At 63.5% G+C, this 23,023-nt stretch overlaps 1 protein-coding gene across 7 annotated transcripts in view; it reads right to left on the bottom strand.

Annotated features, from left to right (window-relative positions):
• Window positions 1-23,023, bottom strand: part of CHD3 (chromodomain helicase DNA binding protein 3) — a 66,969-nt gene that overhangs the window by 4,703 nt on the left and 39,243 nt on the right. For 4 of the 7 annotated variants that reach the window (XM_073326778.2, XM_073326785.2, XM_073326781.2 and 1 more), the window contains exons 10-35: window positions 22,542-22,775; window positions 21,832-22,035; window positions 21,486-21,697; window positions 20,988-21,119; window positions 20,516-20,615; window positions 18,290-18,481; window positions 17,666-17,866; window positions 15,864-16,001; window positions 15,053-15,174; window positions 14,286-14,459; window positions 13,786-13,927; window positions 12,857-12,988; window positions 12,232-12,349; window positions 11,647-11,771; window positions 10,063-10,294; window positions 9,307-9,473; window positions 9,043-9,220; window positions 5,785-5,850; window positions 4,750-4,835; window positions 3,775-3,908; window positions 2,968-3,112; window positions 2,247-2,412; window positions 1,631-1,746; window positions 878-1,055; window positions 526-630; window positions 5-145 (exon numbers count right to left, since the gene is read on the bottom strand). In XM_073326778.2, coding sequence (XP_073182879.2) covers window positions 5-145; window positions 526-630; window positions 878-1,055; window positions 1,631-1,746; window positions 2,247-2,412; window positions 2,968-3,112; window positions 3,775-3,908; window positions 4,750-4,835; window positions 5,785-5,850; window positions 9,043-9,220; window positions 9,307-9,473; window positions 10,063-10,294; window positions 11,647-11,771; window positions 12,232-12,349; window positions 12,857-12,988; window positions 13,786-13,927; window positions 14,286-14,459; window positions 15,053-15,174; window positions 15,864-16,001; window positions 17,666-17,866; window positions 18,290-18,481; window positions 20,516-20,615; window positions 20,988-21,119; window positions 21,486-21,697; window positions 21,832-22,035; window positions 22,542-22,775 — 3,940 coding nt within the window. The remainder of the gene's footprint in view (window positions 1-4; window positions 146-525; window positions 631-877; window positions 1,056-1,630; window positions 1,747-2,246; window positions 2,413-2,967; window positions 3,113-3,774; window positions 3,909-4,749; window positions 4,836-5,784; window positions 5,851-9,042; window positions 9,221-9,306; window positions 9,474-10,062; window positions 10,295-11,646; window positions 11,772-12,231; window positions 12,350-12,856; window positions 12,989-13,785; window positions 13,928-14,285; window positions 14,460-15,052; window positions 15,175-15,863; window positions 16,002-17,665; window positions 17,867-18,289; window positions 18,482-20,515; window positions 20,616-20,987; window positions 21,120-21,485; window positions 21,698-21,831; window positions 22,036-22,541; window positions 22,776-23,023) is intronic. The other 3 variants (XM_073326780.2, XM_073326782.2, XM_073326784.2) reach the window with 3 other exon arrangements.

Here is a 23,023-nt window from a genome sequence, read left to right as displayed (position 1 = left end):
TCACCCGTGAAGCCGCCATCCGCGATGTTGAACATGAACCGGGGCTTCTCGGCCTTGTCCTCCTTCCGCCCGTTGGCCTTGCTCTCCTCCTTGATGCTGCCTGCCTTAGGCTCCTTGCCAGCTTCCTTCTCCACCTTCACCTCTTCTGCAAGCACAAGGGCCACCATTAGGGGTCAGAGTCAACACCCCCAGTTGCTATGCACACAGACAGACAGACAGCTCAGGCCCAGACGTTGTCCCTCACCCCTCCACCCCGCCGTGGCTGTGTGAAACAGCTAATAAGGGTGGCCTTTTAAATATCCAACATTAGGGTCCAGAGTTAATGCCCCAACAGAGCTGTACAGGGGCAGTTCACGCCGCTCTTAGCGCTGATCGCTGCCCCTCACGCACAATGTCAGAAGCTCTCCAGGCTCCCCGAGTCACCCCGCGGTGAAACCACGGACAAAGCCGCGCGGAAGGAAACCTTTCTCGCATCCTGAACCCAGGTCCCCGCCCTTTCAGGCCTGTGAATCCCCCGCAAGTTACCTTTCTTCACCTCCGGCCCCTCCCCGTCCCCCTTCTCCTTGGGCTCATCGGTGTCAGCAGGTCTCTCCTCGGCCTTCTCCGCCGCTGGCTCTTCCGGCCCGGCACCTAGAACCAGACAGCACCGAGACCCGTGAGCCACAATCAGCCAGGTGCTGGGACAAGTTCGGGACAGAGGCCCCGGGTTAGGACCCGTCTTGGCCACCTTTCCGTGCAAGTCCCAGCACCTTTCCCAGCCTCAGTTTCCCCATCTATCAGACAGGCAGAGTACTGGGTCTCCATCCGTCCCTATAGACACTCTCCATCCATCCACCCCATAGCCACTATATATCCTTCCCCATATAGGCCCACTGACCCCAATGAAGAGACCGGGCGTTACCCGACTTCTCCTTCTCGTCCTTGACCGAGGGCTCTGCCTCCGGCTCCTTCTCCCCCAGCCCCATGGGCTCGTCCTCGTCCGCTTTCTTGGCTGCCTCCGGCTCGCTCTTCTCCCCGGGGGAGGTGGTGGGCGTTGGATGCTCCAGAGCAGGCCCCTGAGGGGGAGAGGACACGGGTTCGAGGAGGCGGATGTGCAGGGGGAGCGGCCAAATCCCCAGGGCCCATGCCACATCCCAGGGGCCATCTCGCAGGAGGCAGCTGGCCTAACGCGGCCGTTTATCTGCCCCAGAACGAGGGGCAGGATTATCAGCCCCGCGCTGCACAGGTGGGGAAACTGAGTCTCAGAGGGAGGTACCGAGCCCAGCACCTCCCTGGGTTTTAGTCCCATCTCCAGCCACAGGGGAATTATCCCACGAAATCAGGGACCTGCCCGCTGGCCAACTGGCTCTTCAGGGCCGTCTCTGGGGTGGGGAGAAGCCACAAGGTCTTGGTGTCGCCCCCCTGCATGGAACAAGGGAAAACGTGCAAATCTCGAAAGTACCCGAGCCCGGTAGAGGCAAGGCACGGGCAGATGGGCAGCGGAGCGTGGAAATCAGCCCCGAGCAAGGCCCTGTGCCGTTGTTACCGAAGTTCAGCCCCAGACCCCTGCCTCAGTTTCCCTTTGGGTCTCTGGCTGGGCTGGGAAGTGCCTGGGTCTGCCCCGGCTGCCTGCCAGGCCCTGAGCGCCTACCTCCGTCTCCGTCCGCTCGCTGCTCTTCGGCTCCTTCTCCGGCTCCTTGCTCTCCGGCTCCTCCTTCTCGGCCAGCGGCCCCGTCCCATCCCCGCGCTCGCTGGGGGCTGGCGTGGCTATGAGAAGACCAGCTTCAACTGGGCAGTGCCAGCCTCCCGGGTGGGGCCAGGGGACCCTGCGGCGGGGAGAGGCCCCAGGCTCCTCCCCATCCCTCCTCTGTGATAGGATTAGGCCCCAGGCTCCTCCCCCTCCCTCCTCTGTGATAGGGTGAGGCCCCGGGCTCCTCCCCTTCCCACCTCCACGATAGGATGAGGCCCCAGGCTCCTTCTCCGTGATCGGGTGAGGCCCCCACTCCTCCCCTTCCCTCCTCTGCAATAGGATGAGGCCCCTGGCTCCTCCCCTTCCCTTCTTTGTGATAGGATGAGGCCCAGGCTCCTCCCCCTCCCTCTTCTGTGATAGGGTGAGGTCCCAGGCTCCTCCCCTGTGATAGGGTGAGGCCTCAGGCTCCTCCCTCCCCGCCGTGATAGGGTGAGGCCCCGCCCGTGTGGGTGAGATTCCCGGGCTGCGGCCCAGCGGGGCGGTACCGGGATCCGGCCCCCGTGGGGCCAGGCCCCACCTGGCTTGGAGGTGCAGGGCGTGTTGGTGCAGCTGGGCTCGGGGGTGGTGGTGGAGGTCTTGATGGTTGGCGAGGAGGCGCGGGACGACCGCTTGGAGTCGGCGCTGGGGTCGGGCATCAGCTCGGGCATGCTCCACCGCCCGTTGATGTGCTCGAATTCCTGCACCTGTGGGGTGAGTGGGGAGCAGACGGCACTGCGTCAGTCCCACCCCCCACCCTCCCCCACAACCCTAACCCAGACCCCTACCCCTGCCCAAGATCAGGCCCCTCCCACCATCATCCTAGAGAGTGCAATCAACTCGTCTGCCCCAAATGAAATCGGGGAGCCTGTCAGTGAGAAAAAAGCCCCTGCCTCAGAGAGCTCACAGTTTAAATAGACAAGAAGGGAAACTGAGGCACAGTGCTGGGTGGGGGGGCTGGCGGAAGGTCAGTGGCTATTCACTAGATCGTGCTGTCTTGGGCCTTTCCCACCCCCTGTGCAAGCTCCCCCCACCCCCACTCCAGGATCAGCTTCACTAGACGCAGCTCAGGCCTCCTCCCTGGAGGCTGCTCAGCTCACACCCCGGATCCTCTCCCGGCGTCTCCAGCGGCGGCTGCTCGCCGACGCTCCAGAGCTGTCGAGCTCCTTCCCGCAGGCCGGGGACGGACCGACAGACGCGCCTCCCACCCGCACTCCTCAGCCCAGGCCCCACCCCCCCGCAACCCCCCCTCGGCAACGCACCTTCTTCTTCACCAGCGACATGACACCGATGCGTGTCAGGACCTGCTGCCGGGACAGCCCCTCCCTGGGCACGCCGTCAGCAAAGGTCTCCGAGCCGTCTGCCCCGGGCTCGCACAGATGCCTCATGAAGAGGGAGACGTAGGCCCTGCCGGGGGGGAGTGGAGAGACCAGGAGCTGAGAGCCACGAAGCCCCCCCGCTTGGCAAGAACAGCCCCCCACATGAGCTGAAGGGGAATCCCCTCTGGCTGGCTGCTAGCAACATGCGGGGGCTAGGACACACGCCAGCGGGGGGCAGTGCCCCCATCCGGCGGGCCCACGGGACAGGGGAGCCCCAAAATCACCGGCGTCAGGATGCCAGCCGCGCCGCACGCTCTCCCCACTCTCTCGAACGCCCGCCAGCTGCCATCAGAACCAGCTTCTCATCCCGCCCTGCATCGGGGCGCCCCGCGGGGAGCCTGTGCGGCGGGCCGGCTCGGGGTGGGGGGCACAGCCACAGCTCAGGCATGTCCCCCCCGTTTGCCCCAGCACAGCCGCCCCCCAAGAGGGGGTGATCTCCGTCTGCGTGAGGGAGGGGGCAGCGCCTTCCCACGCCCACTCCAGGAAAGCAGACGGCTGGCCGCGCAATGGGGCACTCAGATGAGTAAGAACCGTCATCACGTGGCAAGGGGGCACGTGCAGCATCCGCGGACTGGGGGGGCCCTGCTTGCCCTCCCTCCCCGGGACCCAGAGAGGCTGGGGGAATTGCGGAGCAGGGTCTCCCCGGCCTGGCGAGCCCTCCCCAGGCCGGCACCCTGCGTCTACACCTACTTGAACTCCTTCTCTGTCTTGCCTCGCAGGTCCCGGACCAGCCACTGGGTGGTGAAGGCGTCCTGAGGGGGCATCCCCCAGCGCATGACGGCGTTCAGGAACGCCTTGCGCTGGCGTGTGTTGAACCCCAGCACCTGGCGGCAAAGGCGGGTGAGAGAGAGACCCCCAGCGCCCTCCTGGGCAGCTCCCCGCCCTCTGCGGGCCCCCCAGCACCCTCCCTGGGCAGCTCCCCGCCCTCTGCGGTTCCCCAGCGCCCTCCCCGGGCAGCTCCCCGCCCTCTGCGGTTCCCCCAGCGCCCTCCTGGGCAGCTCCCCGCCCTCTGCGGCCCCACAGCGCCCTCCTGGGCAGCTCCCCGCCCTCTGCAGCCCCACAGCGCCCTCCCCGGGCAGCTCCCCGCCCTCTGAGGTTCCCCCAGCGCCCTCCTGGGCAGCTCCCCAGCGCCCTCCCCGGGCAGCTCCCCGCCCTCTGCGGGCCCCCAGCGCCTTCCCCGGGCAGCTCCCCGCCCTCTGCGGGCCCCCCAGCGCCCTCCTGGGCAGCTCCCCGCCCTCTGCGGCCCCACAGCGCCCTCCCCGGGCAGCTCCCCGCCCTCTGAGGTTCCCCCAGCGCCCTCCTGGGCAGCTCCCCAGCGCCCTCCCCGGGCAGCTCCCCGCCCTCTGCGGGCCCCCAGCGCCCTCCTGGGCAGCTCCCCGCCCTCTGCAGGCCCCCCAGCGCCCTCCCCGGGGCCCAAGTGTCCGCGGGGCCCACTGCTGAGAGATGAGGCCCTGCTTAGCAGAGCCAGAGCTCACCTGCTCCCCCCTCCCAGAGCCGGGAGAGAACCCAGGAGTCCTGGCTCCCGGCCCCCGCTCCCCTCCCAAAGCCGGGGAGAGAACCCAGGAGTCCTGGCTCCAGCCCCTCTGCTCTAACCCACCAGCCCCCAGTCCGCTCCCGGAGCCGGGAGAAAACCCAGGCGTCCTGGCTCCCAGGACAGCGTCTCACCTCGATGTTGCCCCCGACTCGGGCCAACAGTGGTGGCAAAGGTTTGTCTTTCTCGTTGCGGAGCTGCCGTTTGGACTGGCGCCGTCCTGCGTGGGCGGAAGGAGACGCGATGAAGTGTCCCTGCCCGCCAAGCCAGAGGCCGGAGCCCCTGCCCCGGGGGCCGGGAACGGAGCCGGGGGCTTGGCGCACGGGCCGAGAGCCAAGCGCTGGCTGCACGGACCCCACCCCGTCCCCATCCCGAAGTTGGTTCCCATTATGCCAGGCATTGCACAGACCCAGCCCCTAAAGCCAGGGCCCCATGTGCCCCCCCGGACCTGGCCCCCCCCAGTCACACTAGGCACGAGATCTAGCGGTCAAAGTACACCTCCAATGCTGGGCCCGGAGCTTCCCGCCCGGCCTGGGCCGTGTTCAGACTGCGGCTGGGTCTGTCTACACTACAGCCACGACACCGGCCGTATCCGGTAACGCCGACAGACCGTGCTCGTTAACCGCGTTTCCGAGCTCTTCCGCTAGAAAGAAGAGTGTCTTTTCCGCCCGCCTGATCACGTCCACGCAAACACTTTCCAAGCCCAAAAGATACAACCTTCCGGCTTGGCTCATCCCACGCCGGATGCTTTCGATTGGCCACGTTTGTTTGGTTTTCCCCCCCGCTGTTTGCCAGTGGGCAAAAAACCGAAATTCGCCCCGGTACCTTGGTGTGCAGGTCTAGCTCCTACTACTCTATCTGAATCAAAACGAAAGGATTTAGGCACGCTGATTTCATCAACGTCACCAGCTCTCCTTTCTTACATGCGAACTACATCCCGCGTAACATGGAGGAGCAGAGCAAGTTTCGACAAGCGGGAGACAACGGACGGGATCTCATTCTTCCGTACTTTTTTTTCCCCCTGCCACAAAAAATTGTCACGCCCGCAAAATTTCTGGGAATTTGACATTCCTAAGCAAGGCTTAAATGGGCCTAGCCCTGGGACAGGGTCTGATGTTTTCCCCCCCAACTGACACAGAACGGTTGTACCCCCAAACCCGGGCCCTCACCTTCCGGCCTCTCGTCAAAGTCTTCGTCTTCCTCTTCCGATCCCACCGAGTACTCGGACTGATTGTCTGAAATAGCATCACGGCAGTTGGTAACCGGAAAAGGACTCCCTAGTTAGCCCCACTCCAGATCAAGGGTGGGGGGGCATGCGGGAATCCCAGCACAGATTCCTCCTTCTGATCCTCACTGCACCACGGCTCGCTAATTTGCCCCCCACATCACAGCATGGCTCTGGCTTAAAAATGAAGAAGCTGGCTCGTTCACATCCGAAGATACCCAGATGGCAGGGAGGGGGAATCGTAGACTGAGTGGCTCACGGCGCCGGGACACGTCCTGACCCCCAACCCACACGAGTCATTTTCCCTTCTCTCCCAAAGTCGAAATTCCAAAAGTTCCCACGAGATGGGAATTCGAGAACTTTTTGTTTAGGACACATCAAAATGACCCTCCTGATGTGATGTTGAAACATTCGAAAGTATGATACAGATCTCGATCCATGTGAAATATTTCACACACACACACACCAAGTCTTGCATATTGAATATACTATAGAAAGTATTATAAAGAATATAAAATATTCACAACGGTATATGTTAAATGTAAAGTGTTATGGAAAATATTAACTTATATTTATATACTGATTATATTTAAAATGCTCTAGATAATATAAACTATTAAATATAAAAAACAAAGTATACTATAAAATATTATGTTTTATTTATTGTCATGATTTTCATTTTACTATAAAATATTTACTATTAAACTATACAGAAATTAAATAAAGAACTATTAAAATAGATAAATGTATACTTTAATAGTTCCTATCTGATTTCTTTATAATACTTTATAACTTTATAGTAAAATAGATAAATATATATTGAATAGTTAATATTATATTTAATGTATAATATAAAATTTTGATATAGATGTTAATAGTTAATACTTTGTATTATATTTAAAGTAGATATAAATATAAAATCTGTATCTATTGTAATAGTTAATACTCTGTATTATTTTTAAAGTATAATAGAAAATCTTAAATATAATGTATTAATCTAAATTACAAAAATATTTTAATAAAATAGAAAATTATATATATTTATTTTAATTGTATTTATAGTATATTTAAAGTATAACTGATAAGATTTTATTATACTTTAAATATACTATAAATATTAAATTTTAATTAAAATGTATATTTTAATAGTTAATATTTTATATTAGAGATCATATTTAAATATCAAGTATATAGAGAAAAACTTAACTGTTAATATATGGATAAAATTGAAAGTTGACTATTATCAACTATAATATATAAAGTATTATATAAATACAAAATATCATATATAAAAATAATATGAAAATTAAAAGTTTAAGTGTTTAAAAATTAAAAGTCAAAAGGAGCTATAAAGAGGGAATGAAGCTCAATGAGAAAGTCGAAATGACATGAACTGAGACCCCCTCCATGTTGATTCAAATCATTTTGAAATTTTCCCGTTGAAATCGACGCCTTCCCACGAGACATTTTGGTTTAAACAAAACAGTGTTTTCCGGGCAGAAAACTGCTACATTGACTGTTTTCTGATTGGTTCTCATTAAAGACCTCCACAGGGAGAGCCATGAACTGATAGGCCTGGAGAAGCCAATCTGATGATCGGATCTGACCTCGGGTGTGTCACAGACCAATTACACCCAGGAATCCCTGCACCGGGCCCATATCTTGTGGGGGAGTGTGACGAAGTGGGACTGTTCTTAATATTTCCTCTGAATACTGTGGGGGTGCCTCAGTTTCCCCCAGGCAGTTCTTAAGTATCTAGGGGGTGGGATGGGGGTGTATGATCATTGCAGAGCCCTAGAGGGCAAGTGTGTGCAGGGGTCTGGACACAGACAATGGCCGACACCCTGTTTCCTGGCCACGGATGGCCTGGGCCCTTCCCCCCTGCAAGGTGAGAGCTAAAGTGTTGGAGAACAAAGGAACCAGGTGTCCTCCTGGCCCAGAAAGGAACAAAGCCCAGAGGAGGGGGGGCTGGAGAGAGTTTCAGTTGGGGGCTGGCTGGGACATGGAGTGAAGGGCAGACGTGGTTCTCTGACTCACTGCCCCGCAAAATGGACCCAGCTGAGGGGTCCCGTTCTCTGCACCTACAAGCTCTGTGTTAGACCATGTTCCTGTCGTCTAATAAACCTTCTGTTTTACTGGCTGGCGGAGAGTCCTGTCTGACTGCGGAGTTGGGGGGCAGGACCCTCTGGCTTCCCCAGGACCCCCGCCTGGGCGGACTCGCTGTGGGAAGAGCACGGAGGGGCAGAGGAGGCCGAATGCTCCGAGGTCAGACCCAGGAAGGTGGAAGCCGGGTGACCTGTGTGTCCTGCAGACAGGCTGCTCCCAGAAAGGAGACTGCCCCAGAGTCCCGACTGGCTTTGTGGGGAGCAGTTCCAGAACATCGCCCGGGGACTCCGTGACAGGGAGCTAGCGTGGATCTTACTGCGGATCCACCACCTGTGGGGGAAGCTGTTGCCCCTGGCGGTGAGAAATCTGCATCCTATCTCCAGGCTGCAGGTACCTGCCACCAACCCCAGCCGCTCGACTTAACGCGCCCTATTTCCCTCTCCACGTGGAGATTACGTTACTTCTTCTCCATCTCGGCAGGCAGATTTCCATCCGCTTTGAGGGTCAGCAGCGATTTCAAGCAGGACGGGTTATTAATCTTGGTTATTAATCCTGTAGCTCTTAGCAGCAGCTCTCAAGGAGGTCGGAATTATGGGGAAACTGAGGCACAGGGCGGGGCCTTGCTCAAGGTCAGCCGCTGGCGAAGCCAGGAACAGAACCCTGGACGTCCCAGCCCAAAACTGTACCTCCTAGCGTACACCACATCCAGTTACACCCAGCACCTATTCTCCCGTCAATCCCGGAAACCAGAGCTCACTACTATTGTGGGTCTAGGGCGGAAGGCGTAACAAGGGTGAGGTGTGTTTGTCCCGAAAAGGACACCACCCCAATCCCCCCGGACCCCCACCTGCACCACACACTCGTTTTCTCCCCCACTCGCCCCAACGTCGCTGAGTGGGAATAACAGCCCCTCCCGCCGGGCGGATGCAAATTCCCCCTCTCAGCCGCGGGATACAGGAGAGGACCCATAACAGCAGCTCCGGCTGGCCCTGCCCTGTCTCCAGTCCTGCCCCACAGCCTCCTGCCAGCCCAGCTCTGCCCGGGCCCCTCGCTCCCGGCCCTGCCCGCCCAAGTGCAGGGACCGACGGGTGCTGACCTTGGTCCTCCTGCGCAGCGTCGTTGTAGTTGACCTGTTTCCGGACCCGTTTGCCCTTCCCCAGGTTCCGGGCCAGGTCCTCCTGCTGCTGCTCGTAGTGATGGCGCAGGAGTTTCTCCCAGTAGTCGGGGTCCACGTTCTCCTCCTGCTTAATGATCTCCCGCTCGATCTCCTCGATCTGCCGAGGCAGGCCGGGGGTGAGGGGCTGGGCCGGGCCGGGCCGGGGCCCCCCCCGGCTCCAGCCCCGGGCTCCCCCCGACTCACCTTGTCCTCCTCCCGCACCACGTACTGCGCCACCTTGAAGGAGCTGAGATACTCGTTCATGTTCTGCACGTCAGCGTCGTCGGTGGCATCCTGGTTGCGGTCGAGCAGCCGGGCGATGGCCTCGTTGTCGTAGTGGATCACGCTGCTGTCCTCTTCCTTGTTCTCCCCTGGGGGGGGGGGCAGACCCACGTCAGGGGGGGGGCCCCCTCAAGCCCCACCCGCGGCCCCCGCAGGGAGGCTGAAGCCAGGGGGCGAGTCTGGGGGCAACAAGGGCTGTGGGGCTCCCCTCCCCGCCCCGCCTCCCCCCACTGGGGGGTCCAGGCTCCGCGCCCCCTGGGATCGCAGGGCCCCCGTCCCTCAGCCTGGCTTCCTCCCCACCCCAATCAGCGCCCCCTACAGCCCAGGCTCCTCCAAGTCCTGCCCCCCTCCCGCCACCCAGCTGGCCCCCTCTGAGCTCCGCCCCACCAGCCCCTCCCCCACCCCCCACCGCCTCCGAGCCCCACACCCATCTCTTGCCCCACACAACCCAAGCCAGCCACCCCATCCTCTACTTCCTATCCCCCAACTCCCTCCCCAGCCACCCCATCCTCCGCCCCCTATCCCCCAACCTCCTCCCCAGGCAGCCCCACCCTTATCCCTCACCCCCCACACCAGCCATCCCCTACCCTACCCCTATACCCCCACACCCTCCCCAGCCATACCCTCCCCCGCCAAGCCCCACTCCTGTCCTCCCCACCCCGCCCAGCCGCCCCTCACCCTCGTTCTCATCCTTGAAGAGCTCCTCGGTGCCGAATTTCAGGATGTCATCCAGCTCCTGCTTGGACATGCTGCCGGCCTTGGAGCCCAGCCCCGGGCGCACCACCAGGTGGGTCAGCATCATCTTCCTCTTGGCCACCTGCGTGATCCGCTCCTCCACCGAGGCCCGCGTCACGAACCGGTAGATCATCACCTTGTTGGCCTGGCCGATGCGGTGAGCCCGGCTGAAGGCCTGCGGGGCCGGACAGGTGGGCGTGGGGTGAGATGCAGGGGTGCCGGTCCGTCTCCCCGTCCGCCCGTCCCACCCGCCTGCCTCCCCGTCCACCCGCCTCCCCAGCTGCCAACCACCCGCCCGCCTCCCTATCCACCCACCCAACCCACACGCCCACCCATCTCCCGGTCTGCCTGACAATCATCCTCCTGACCCACCCACCTGCCTCCCTGTCCGCCGAGCATCCATCCATCAGCCCAACCCACCCGCCCGCTTCCCCAGCCGCCCAACCACCTGCCCGCCTCCCTATCCGCCCGCCCATCCATCCACCCACCCAACCCACCCGCCCGCCTCCCCATCCGCTCAATCGCCCATCCACCCAACCCACCCGCCCGCCTCCCCGTTCGCCCATCCGTCCATCGGCCTGCCTCCCCACCCTCCCATCTCCCCGTCCGCCCGACCCACCCACCCGCCCGCCTCCCCATCGGCCTGCCTCCCCGCCCAACTCACCCGCCCCCGCCACCTGCCCATCTCCCCGTCCATCCGACCCACCCACCCGCTTCCCCATCCGCCCAACCCACCCACCTGCCTCCCCGTTCGCCCATCCATCCATCAGCCTGCCTCCCCACTCTCCCATCTCCCCGTCCGCCTGACCCGCCTCCCCGTCCGTCCGACCCACCCCGCCTGACCTGCCTCCCCATCTGCCCATCCATCCGTCGGCCTGGCTCCCTGCCCACCTCCCCGTCTGCCCAACCCACCCATCTCCCGGTCTGCCTGACAACCATCCGCCTGACCCACCCACCTGCCTCCCTGTCCGCCCAACCATCCATCCATCCACCCGACCCACCCGCCCACCTCCCCGCCTACCCATCCCCCACCCCGACCCACCCGCCTGCCCATCCGTTCATCTGACCCACCCTCCCAGGGAAGCCGGCCTGTCCCTTCCATGCCTCCCTCCCTCCCCGTGACCTGGATCCACCCAACCCATCTCAGAGGCAAAGATCTACCTACCCCGTCCTCCGGGGCAACTCTCTGCCTGAGTCCATCCACCCGAGACACGGAGTCCCCTCTGGCTCTATCTCACCACCCACCCTGCCCCAGGGGCACCTCTCTGGCCAGCCAACTGTTTCCCAGATTCCCCTTCACGGCGCCCCCCAAGAGAAGGGCCTCTCCCCTGACGGGGGTAAAGTGGCGAGGTTCCATGGATGGTCACAGAGCTATTCCGGAGCCAGAGATGCAACCTGGGGCTCAGGAAGAAGGAGCCAGGTGGGTCCTCCGGGCCTGGGTCTCCTTGGCAGCCATCCTAGGCAAGGGGAATCCTCGCCTGCCCCCCAGCTGCCCGCCCTGGGGGCGTGGCGCCGCGGGGAACTCACCTGAATGTCGTTGTGGGGGTTCCAGTCCGAATCGAAGATGACCACCGTGTCTGCGGTGGCCAGGTTGATGCCCAAACCCCCGGCCCGGGTCGAGAGCAGGAAGCAGAACTGCTGGGCCCCGGGAGCTGGGGGAGAGATAGCACGGGTCACCCGGGGGAAATCCCAGCCTCCCCGCATGGGCAAGAACCCGCCCCCATCTGGAACCATCAAAGCTCTTGCTGTCTGGGACCATGACCCTGGGCACTGGTGGGACTGGGGCAGAGGGGGCCAGGTTGGAATCTCCTCCCTGACGAGAGCAGGACGCTAACGAACCAAACTGGCCGCAGCTGCCAAGGCAAGTCTCTGCTACAGCTGACTTCCCCCAACTCGCCACAGGGGGGCTCTCGCTGGCCCGGGCCCGGGCTGCGGGGATCATGGGGCCCAGGCCGGAGGGGTCAACTCGCAACGTCACTGTCACTCGGCACCACCTCCCTGGGCAGCACCTGGCGCGATGGGCCCCCGATCTTGGTCAGGGGGGTCTGGGCACGGCCCGGCACGACGAGGCCCCATTCTCAGTCAGGGGGGTCTGGGCAGCAGGATTCGTACCGTTGAATCTGTCAATGGCTTCCTGCCGCAACGTCCCAGTGATCCCACCGTCGATCCGCTCGTACTTGTAGCCTTCGTAGTCCAGGAAATCCTCCAGCAGGTCCAGCATTTTCGTCATCTGAACATTCAGGGGAGATGAGGGTGGTCAATGCTGGGCTCCGAAAACAGGGATCCCTTGCCGGGCACTGAGATGCAGCCACCTCTGGGGCGGGGCGGCTAGTTACCCAGGGACCCCTCACCCGGCGCTGAGATGCGGCCACCTCTGGGGCAGGGCAATTGGTTACTCAGGGACGCCTCGCCCGGGGCTGAGATGCAGCCACCTCTGGGGCAGGGCAGCCCCTATTTAACCACCCCTGGCCGTGCAGGAGTTTCAGACGGGACACGAGGGAGGCTGCTGTATCCGTCTGAGAGGGGATCCATCGGGCAGGATGGAATTGCCCAGGGCCGGAACGCCCCAGGACGCCTGGGTTTGCGCCCTCCGAAGCCTGGTGCGGGGTGGTTAATGACCCCGAGGCATTTGGGCATCAGAGGAAAGACACCACGTACGTGTCACCTGCACGAGGCTGCGAATTAACACACAGGCCCCGGCCGACGCCACCCGCGCCGGTCCCTCGGCCCGCCTCACCTGAGAGAAGATCAGCACCCGATGGCCCTGCTCCTTCAGCTTCCGCAGCATCTTCTGTAACAGCATCAGCTTGCCGGAGGATTTGATGAGGGCGCCGCCCTCATAGGCACCGCTGGGCAGCTTGGGGGATTCCTGGCGAGGCCAAGATGGCAGCTGTTCAGCTCCGAAAACGCCCCCGTCATGCCCAGGCAGGGCCGGGGCTGATTCCGGGCACTGCTAAGGGGAGATCTTAGGGACAGATCCCAGCGGAGGGCGGGTAATGGGACGGCGCCCAGCCCCAAATCCTCAGCCACCCCGCCGGAAACCCCACAGCTTTCCTCCCCATGGCGGCTAACGCCTTACGCTACTCGATGGTGATTCTTCGCGTCCCTCTCCCAGCCCCGACAACTCGTCTCCGTCGCCCCCAATGAAAGATTTTCCCTCCCCCACCACGTTGGTTTTTAAATCAAATTCACTCGTTTTCTGCCCCCCTGCCCCCAGGCTGCTCCCGCTAATCTTCCCGTCGTTCAATCCATGCTCGGCATCAAAACGCCGTGGACGTTGTAAAATCCTTTCCAACGTTTTAAAAAAATGTTTCCATTTTGATACGTTTCTTTCAAAGGATTCTTTCCGGACCAAAATCGATGCGAAGTCGTAGAATGCATCCATGGGGCCTAATCTGCATATAAAGCTCCACCCAGCTTCATTGACTCCGCCTCCTGGGTCCAAGCCCTTCCCTTCCGGGATGAACCATGGTCTGCCTGACACCCCCACACACACGCCTTGGACGGGCAGGATGTATCAACGCGCCCACACCCTCTGGGGTACACCGGGGTCTCCCCAGACTCCTCTGCTCCCCCGGGACAGGTGGGACGTTACCAATGGGCCCACATGCTCCGGGGTACACCAGGGTCTCCCCAGACTCCTCCCCAGCGACGGGCGGGACGTACCATCGCAGCCACAGGGAAGAGGTAGGGGTGGTTACAGCACTTCTTGAGGTCCATCATGATGTTGAGCAAGGAGACCTGGTTGCCGCCTCCCCGGGAGTTCAGGGCCTCGAAGTTGCGGGTCAGGATGTATTTGTAGTATTTCCTGAGCAGGGAGCGGGAGGGAGGGTGAGGCTGGGCCCTGCCACTGCCCCAGAGCCTGCTCCCCAGCAGTGTGGAAGGGCAGAGAGTCCTGGCTCCCAGCCCCCCTGCTCTGACCACTAGACCGCTCCCAGAGCCGGGGAGAGAACCCAGGAGTCCGGGCTCCCAGCCCCGGCCCCTGCTCTCACCACGTACCCCAAGACACTCACACAGTGCCAGGCAGGGAACGGCTCTCCAATCCCATCCACACCACATCCTATGCCCCTATCTCCGATGCCCGCCACTGAGCCCCCCGCCCCACTCCCTGCCCCACCGCGCCCCCCGAGCGCCGCCCTAACCCTCCCCCAGACAGAGGCGGTTACTTCTGCATGGGGCTCAGCTCCACACGCACGATCAGCTCCGTCTTGGCCGGCATGTTCTTGAAGACGTCGGCCTTGAGGCGCCGCAGCATGTGAGGGCCGAGCAGGTCGTGCAGCTTCTTGATCTGGTCCTCCTTGGAGATGTCGGCAAACTCCTCCAGGAAGCCCTCCAGGTTACTGCGGGGACAGGCGGACGGAGCCGGGTTAGCCTGGGCCCCCCGCCCCGGCAGCATTGCCAGCCTCCCTGGCCGGGCCCGGGCCAACCTCCCGGCATGCAGCACCGCCCCATGCCAAGCCCCGCCAGCCCCCGCCCTGCAGCACGGCACCCCTCTGGTGTCCCCAGCCCTATCCTGCTTCACTAGGGGGATTGGACCCAAGGGGCCTGGGGTCTCACATCCCCAGCAGAGCACGCCACCGACCCTTGCTGCGCTGCCACGGGTGTGAGGTCCCATACTCCTAGGGGTCATGAGGCGTGACTTTCCTACACCCCCCCACGCCAAACCAAGCCAACCAAGGTGGGGTGATGCCCAGGCAAGGTGGAGGCAAATCGGGGTGGGAGGGGTCTTCTTGAAGGTGCGGGGCACAGGGTGCATGTGCCAGAAAGGAGGGTGGAGTGAAATTCCCAGCACGAGCCCGTGTCCCAGCTCCCTTAAGGGCCCCAGGGGGTCAGGGAGGGGGATCTCCCAGCACGAAGCCATGTCCTGGCTCCCTGCGGCGCCCCAGGGGGTCAGGGCAGGGGTCTCGTGTGGGGCAGCGGGGGGCTGACGTACTTGAAGCGCTCCGGCGTGAGGAAGTTGAGCAGGTGGAAGAGCTCCTCCAGGTTGTTCTGCAGCGGCGTCCCCGTAAGCAGCAGCTTGTGGTCAATCTTGTAACCGTTCAGCACCCTGAAGAACTGGGAGGGGCGCGGGGGGTGTCAGAGGCTTGCAGCCCCCACCCCACTCCTCCAGACACCAGTGGGGGCAGCCCAAGGGTGCTGTGCAGGGAGCTCAGAGAGCTTGGCAAGCCAGCAGAGAAAGAGCTGAAGCCCCCAGCTCCCACTGCCCTCCTAGAGCCAGGGAGAGAACCCAGGAGTCCTGGCTTCCAGCCCCCCTGCTCTAACCACCAGCCCCCACTCCCCTCCCAGAGCCAGGGAGAGAACCCAGGAGTCCTGGCTCCTAGCACCCCCTGCTCTAAGCACCAGCCCCCACTCCCCTCCCAGAGCCAGGGAGAGAACCCAGGAGTCCTGGCTCCCAGCCCCCTGCTCTGACCCACCAGCCCCTGCTCCCCTCCGGCACCTGGGGAGAGAACCCAGGAGTCCTGGCTCTTAGCATCCCCTGCTCTAAGCACCAGCCCCCACTCCCCTCCCAGAGCCAGGGAGAGAACCCAGGAGTCCTGGCTCCCAGCCCCCCCTGCTCTAAGCACCAGCCCCCACTGCCCTCCCAGAGCCAGGGAGAGAACCCAGGAGTCCTGGCTCCCAGCCCCCCCTGCTCTAAGCACCAGCCCCCACTCCCCTCCCGCAGCCAGGGAGAGAACCCAGGAGTCCTGGCTCCCAGCCCCCCTGCTCTAGCCCCCCAGCCCCCACTCCCCGCTCCATGCCGGTACCTTGGACTGGTTGTTCTTCAGCCGATGAGCCTCGTCCACCACCAGGCAGGCCCAGCGGATGGAGCCCAGCGCCGCCTGGTCGATGGTGACCAGCTCGTAGGACGTGAGCAGCACGTGGAACTTCACCTGAGCTTCCCTCTGCAGGGAAAGGCCGGGCCGGGTGAGTGGGTGGAGCAGCAGCCGGGCCGGGACCCCCGCCGGGGATGAGCCCTGGCGGCTAACAAGCCGGGGACCCCGAGCCACGGGCAGCCCCATCAGTGATCCCCAGCCCCGTTCACACCCTGCGCCTCCCCAGCCCAGCCTCAGGTCCCTGCAAGCCCCGAGCACGGTGAGCCGCGCTTCCCGCCCGGAGACACAGGCACAGGAAGGTGACAGGAGCTGACAATAGAACCCAGGAGTCCTGGCTCCCAACCACCACCCTGCTCTAACCAGTAGACCCCACTCCCCTCCCAGAGCTGGGAGAGAACCCAGGAGTCCTGGCTCCCAGCATCCCTGCTCTAACCACCAGACCCCACTCCCCTCCCAGAGCTGGGAGAGAACCCAGGAGTCCTGGCTCCCAGCCCCCCCTGCTCTAACCACCAGCCCCCACTCCCCTCCCAGAGCCGGGAGAGAACCCAGGAGTCCTGGCTCCCAGCCCCCCCTGCTCTAACCACCAGCCCCCACTCCCCTCCCAGAGCCGGGAGAGAACCCAGGAGTCCTGGCTCCCAACCACTACCCTGCTCTAACCAGTAGACCCCACTCCCCTCCCAGAGCTGGGAGAGAACCCAGGAGTCCTGGCTCCCAGCATCCCTGCTCTAACCACCAGACCCCCACTCCCCTCCCAGAGCCGGGAGAGAACCCAGGAGTCCTGGCTCCCAACCACCACCCGGCTCTAACCAGTAGACCCCACTCCCCTCCCACAGCTGGGAGAGAACCCAGGAATCCTGGCTCCCAGCACCCCTGCTCTAAGCACCAGACCCCCACTCCCCTCCCAGAGCCGGGAGAGAACCCAGGAGTCCTGGCTCCCAGCCCCCCCTGCTCTAACCAGTAGACCCCACTCCCCTCCCAGAGCTGGGAGAGAACCCAGGAGTCCTGGCTCCCAGCATCCCTGCTCTAACCACCAGACCCCCACTCCCCTCCCAGAGCTGGGAGAGAACCCAGGAGTCCTGGCTCCCAGCATCCCTGCTCTAACCACCAGACCCCCACTCCCCTCCCAGAGCCGGGAGAGAACCCAGGAGTCCTGGCTCCCAGCCCCCCCTGCTCTAACCACCAGCCCCCACTCCCCTCCCAGAGCCGGGAGAGAACCCAGGAGTCCTGGCTCCCAGCCCCCCCTGCTCTAACCACCAGCCCCCACTCCCCTCCCAGAGCCGGGAGAGAACCCAGGAGTCCTGGCTCCCAGCCCCCCCTGCTCTAACCACCAGCCCCCACTCCCCTCCCAGAGCCGGGAGAGAACCCAGGAGTCCTGGCTCCCAGCCCCCCCTGCTCTAACCACCAGCCCCCACTCCCCTCCCAGAGCCGGGAGAGAACCCAGGAGTCCTGGCTCCCAGTCCCCCCTGCTCTAACCACCAGCCCCCACTCTCCTCCCAGAGCCGGGGAGAGAACCCAGGAGTCCTGGCTCCCAGCCCCCCCTGCTCTAACCACCAGCCCCCACTCCCCTCCCAGAGCCGGGAGAGAACCCAGGAGTCCTGGCTCCCAGCCCCCCCTGCTCTAACCACCAGCCCCCACTCCCCTCCCAGAGCCGGGGAGAGAACCCAGGAGTCCTGGCTCCCCTGCCCAATGAGAATAACCAGGCACACGCAGCTCAGGGCGGGGGGGGTCCTCACCTTCATCTTGAAAGCCTTCTTCCCGCCCTTCATGGCGTTGTCCTCGAAGGAGAACTCGTTCTCGCGGATGATGGAGCGGCTGTCCTTGTCGCCCGTGTAGGTCACCACGTAGAACTTGGGCGCCCACATCTGGAACTCCCGCTCCCAGTTGATGATGGTGGAGAGCGGGGCGCTGACCAGGAAGGGGCCTTTGGTGTGACCCTGGGCAGAGAGAGACACCCAGGGGGTTAGGGGGCAGAGAAAAGAGTGGCTGGTTATACAGGGGCGCCGAGATGCGGCCACCTCTGGGGCGGGGTGGCCGGTGACCCAGGGACCCCTCGCCCGGCGCCGAGATGCAGCCAGCTCTGGGGCGGGGCGGCCGGTGACCCAGGGACCCCTCGCCCGGCGCCGAGATGCAGCCAGCTCTGGGGCGGGGCGGCCGGTGACCCAGGGACCCCTCGCCCGGCACTGAGATGCGGCCACCTCTGGGGCGGGGCAGCTGGTGACCCAGGGACCCCTCGCCCGGCGCCGAGATGCGGCCGCCTCTGGGATGGGGCGGCTGCTGACACAGGGACCCCTCACCCGGCGCCGAGATGCGGCCACCTCTGGGGTGGGGCGGCTGGCTCTTTCCCCCAGCGACGTTACCTCCTTGTAGAGGGAGTAGAGGAAGACGATGGTCTGGATGGTCTTGCCCAGGCCCATCTCGTCGGCCAGGATGGTGTCGGTGCCCTGGGCCCAGGAGAAGCGCAGCCAGTTGAGTCCCTCCAGCTGGTACATGTGCAGGGTCCCGCCCGTGGAGGTGATGAACCGCGGCTGGGTCTCGTACTTCACCGTGGGCTGAAGGGCGAGAGAGGGAGCCGGTGATTGGGGGGGGATGTCTCGCTACCGACCTCCCGCGGCTGGCTCCGGGAACAGCAAGGGACCGCCCCGAGCAGAGCTGGGAGCCTGCTGCCTTCAGAGTGAGCCACGGGACTCAGGAGTCCTGGCTCCCAGCCCCCCCTGCTCTAATCCACCAACCCCCACTCGCCTCCCAGAGCCGGGGAGAGAACCCAGGAGTCCTGGCTCCCAGCCCGCTTGCTCTAAGCACTGGCTCCCACTCTCCTCCCAGAGCAGGGGAGAGAACCCAGGAGTCCTGGCTCCCAGCCCCCCCTGCTCTAATCCACCAACCCCCACTCCCCTCCCAGAGCCGGGGAGAGAACCCAGGAGTCCTGGCTCCCAGCCCGCTTGCTCTAAGCACTAGCCCCCCACTCTCCTCCCAGAGCCAGGGAGAGAACCCAGGAGTCCTGGTTCCCAGCCCCCCTGCTCTATGCACTAGCCCCCACTCGCCTCCCAGAGCTGGGGAGAGAACCCAGGAGTCCTGGCTCCCAGCCCGCTTGCTCTAAGCACTAGCCCCCCACTCTCCTCCCAGAGCCAGGGAGAGAACCCAGGAGTCCTGGTTCCCAGCCCCCCTGCTCTATGCACTAGCCCCCACTCTCCTCCCAGAGCAGGGGAGAGAACCCAGGAGTCCTGGCTCTCAGCCCCCCATCTGCTCTAACCCACCAGTCCCTGCTCCCCTCCCAGAGCCGGGGAGAGAACCCAGGAGTCCTGGCTCCCAGCCCCCGACCCTGCATATATCCCACAGGGGTTGCTGCTCAGTTGCACACACAAAACCACAAAAAAATCACAACTCCCAAATCACACAACCTGCCCCATCCGCAGACCAAACTCACGCCAGCTCCCCAACCCTGAGCATGCAACTGACACACACACCTGCCAAGCCGAGATCCCACAACGACCCAGGCCCCAAGTCACAGGCAACACCCACAAAAATCACAACCCCGCCCCTCCACACGCAAACGTCCCCAATCGCACACAACTGCTCCCCTGATCTGGTGTCCCCAACACACAGCCACACCAATCTAACACACTCACACAAGTATCACGCAGGCTTGTGCGTGGGCACACGTAGCCACAGACAACCATCACACACAGTCAGAACCCCGCATGCTATCATGCCGCAAACCCCGAGATCGGACACACTCAAGCAGGAAGGCGCACACAACCACAACAGATCCACACAACCACAACCCCCGGCGGCAGCCACCCTCACTGAAACACACGCAGCCAGGGCCAATCACATACGTACAGGTGGGCACGGACAGAAATCCACCCCGGCACAACCCCACTAACGACAACCCCACACCCTGCCAACCAGTCACACACAGTCACAACCCCACGCCGCAACTGCTGGCGTCTACAGGCAGACACGCACAAAGACACCAAAATCCACCCCACCACACCCACAGCAAACCAGGCTCAAGTGACCACGGCCGCAAATGCGGGAACAAACAGACGTGCGACAGGGCGGGCCCACCCCATGGATCACGCACTCACAACGCTCCAAAGCACCCACACACACACAGCAAACCAGCCAGCCACAATCACAACCCCACGCCGCCACCACATGAATTAGTGCACGCACAGGCGGGTGGACACAGAAATCACAAATCACAACCCCCAGGCCCAGCGATTCAGAGCTCTCTCATAGACACACACACAAAGTCAGTGACCCACCATCCCACACACAAATCTACACACACAAACACACACGGAGTCAGTTACCCACCGTCCCCCCCACACACACTCCTATCACCGAGCCCCATCCAGTTCTCCACCGGCAGGAGCGCCGGGAGGCCGAGTGGCTCTCCATCTCAGCCCTTTCCCCCAGGGGGGAAGCCGAGGGGGCCACGCCCCGGGGCTCCCCAGCCGGCCCCCCATGACGCTGCTTTGCCGGATCCCTGCCACTCCAGCTCCCGGGCGCCTCCAGCATCTGGCTCCCCCTCCCTGAAACCGCTGCCCTGGGGCGTGGCGTGGGGGGGGACACACACTCACGTCGTTGGTGGGGGAGTTCGGGGGGCCCTCGGCCGGCATCTCTTTCTTCTTCTTCTTGTACTTCCGGGGCTGGGCCGGGTCCTCGCCCATGATCAGCTCCCTGGGCGGGTGAGAGCAGGATTAGGAACCGACCCGACGGTGCAGGGGGCGAGGTAACCGGGGCAAGGTAACCGGCGGCGAACGGGACAGACCGCAGGGGGGCCCCGGCAGCCCCCGCCGCAGCAGGGAATGGACGAGGCGAGCCGCCCCTGGCTGGGAAACGCCCCCCAGTCCCCTCGCCCCGTAAACGGATCAAGCGCAGTCCCGAAGCCGGTTCGGTTTTTTTGTTCCCGAGCTTCGCGCCGCCGAAAATCCTTCGCCTTGTTTCAAGCCGAAACCCGGGGCCGGCCGGTTTCCAGCCACCCCCTTCTTGGGGCCTCGGGGCTCAGGATTTCCTCCCCGCGCCCCCCTCCGGCGCCGCCCCCGCGGGTACCTGTGCCTCCAGTAGGCATGCTTGTGGAAGTCGAAGTCGGGGATGGCCAGCTCGTCCTCCTCCCACGTGGACTGGTCGTAGGGCAGGTCGCGCCACTTCACCAGGTAGTGGTAGTTCCCCTTCTTGTCGATGCTGCCCGGGGAGGGAGCCGGTGAGGGACACCCAGATGTGGAGACCCCCAGGGCCCCGGGGCAGTGAGGGGGGGCGGACTGGGACACCCCCAGGGCCCCGGGGCAGAGCGGGGGGCGGACGGGGACACCCCCAGGGCCCCGGGGCAGAGCGGGGGAGCGGACGGGGACACCCCCAGGGCAGTGAGGGGGGGCGGGGGGGGACACCCCCAGGGCCCCGGGGCAGAGCAGGGGGCGACACCCCCAGGGCAGCGTGTGGGGGCGGGCGTGGGCACCCCCAGGGCCCTGAGGCAGCACAGGGGGCAGAGGGGGCACCCCCAGGGCCCCGGGGCAGCGCGGGGGGCACCCCCAGGGCCTCGCCCCGGCCCACCTGTGGTTGATGATGCGGTGGATGGCCATCCACTCGGGCTTGATGCCGTAGCGGTAGAAGCGCTCCTCCATCTGGGCGTAGAGCGGGTCTTTGCTCTTCCGCTTCTCGCTCTTGCCGTCGTCCTCGCCGGAGCCGTAGTCCAGCGGGGGCGGCTCGTCCATGTCATTCTTCCGCTGGTAGTTGCGATACATCACCAGGTGGAAGATCTCCAGCTGGGCGCCCGGCGGGCCGGGGAGGGAAGAGGAAAGGGGGGGTGAGGCGCTTGGGTATGCCAGGCTCTGCACAGACCCCCAGGCACCCCCCCAGCCCACACACGCCCTCCCCCCCGCCCGCCCCGGAGATCTACCTGCAGTTCCTTGGCCCAGGAGCAGTGCCAGTAGGACTGGCCGACCCACTTGACGAAGAACTCCCGCTCCGAGCGCCCCTGCAGCGGCTTGGGCGAGGGCTCGTCCGGGTCGGCGTCGGGCGGCCGGGGCACCAGCACGGGCGGGGGCGGCTCCCCCCAGCGCCAGTGCAGGATCTTCTGCACCCGGCCCTTCAGCACGGGGCACTGCGGAGGGGACGGAGGGGGAGTCAGGCCCGCCGCGCTCCCCCACCCGGGCACCGGGTCCCGCTCGGATTCAGCGCCGGCTCCCCCCGGTCCCCGCAGGGTCTGCTGCCCCCTTGCGCTCTGGGCAGGACTCCACTTCCTGTCCTAAAAGGGCCCTGTTAGGTTTGGTCATCCTCTCTCAGAACAGCTGATGCGCCCCGCCCCAGAGGTGGCCGCATCTCAACACTGAGCAAGGGGTCCCTGGGTAACCAGCCGCCCCACCCCAGAGGTGGCTGCATCTCAACGCTGAGCAAGGGGTCCCTGGACAACCAGCCGCCCTGCCCCAGAGGCGGCCGCATCTCTGCTCAATTTTTGCAGCTCTCCCCATGCCCATGAACTCCACGTCTCTCTGGGATCCCACGGGATGCTGCACAATGCAGAGATCTCCACGCCGAGAGGCGGAGCTGAGCCTGGGGCACCAGACAGTGCAGGAGGGGGCCTGGCTCTCGTCCGCCTGGGCGCCCTACCGTGCAGCGGGGGCAGAGCCATTCGCCGTTGGGGATCTCGGGCAGCGGCGGGTTGAGGCAGTGGATGTGGTAGGAGGAGATACAGGCATCACAGCACAGCAGCTCCCCGCCGTCCTTGCAGACCCGGCAGTACTCCATGTGGTCGTCCTCCTCCTCCTTCTCGCCTTCCTCCTCCAGCTCCTCCTCGTACTCCTCGTCTTCCTCCTTGGCTTCCCACTGCACCCCCTCCTTCTCCTGCGGGGGGAGCGAGGCAGCCGGTCAGACGGGGGCGGGTGCCAAGCGGGACGCACGCGCCCAGAGACCGGACGCCAGGCGCGGGACAGGCCCCCGGCGGGACGCACACGCCCAGAGACCGGACGCCAGGCGCGGGACAGGCCCCCGGCGGGACGCACGGGCCCAGAGACCCGACGCCAGGCGCGGGACAGGCCCCCGGCGGGACGCACGCGCCCAGAGACCGGACGCCAGGCGCGGGACAGGCCCCC

Source organism: Lepidochelys kempii, chromosome 28 (assembly GCF_965140285.1).
Source record: "Lepidochelys kempii isolate rLepKem1 chromosome 28, rLepKem1.hap1, whole genome shotgun sequence".
NCBI lineage: Eukaryota > Metazoa > Chordata > Testudines > Cheloniidae > Lepidochelys > Lepidochelys kempii.
This window is presented reverse-complemented; position numbering and strand designations above follow the sequence as displayed.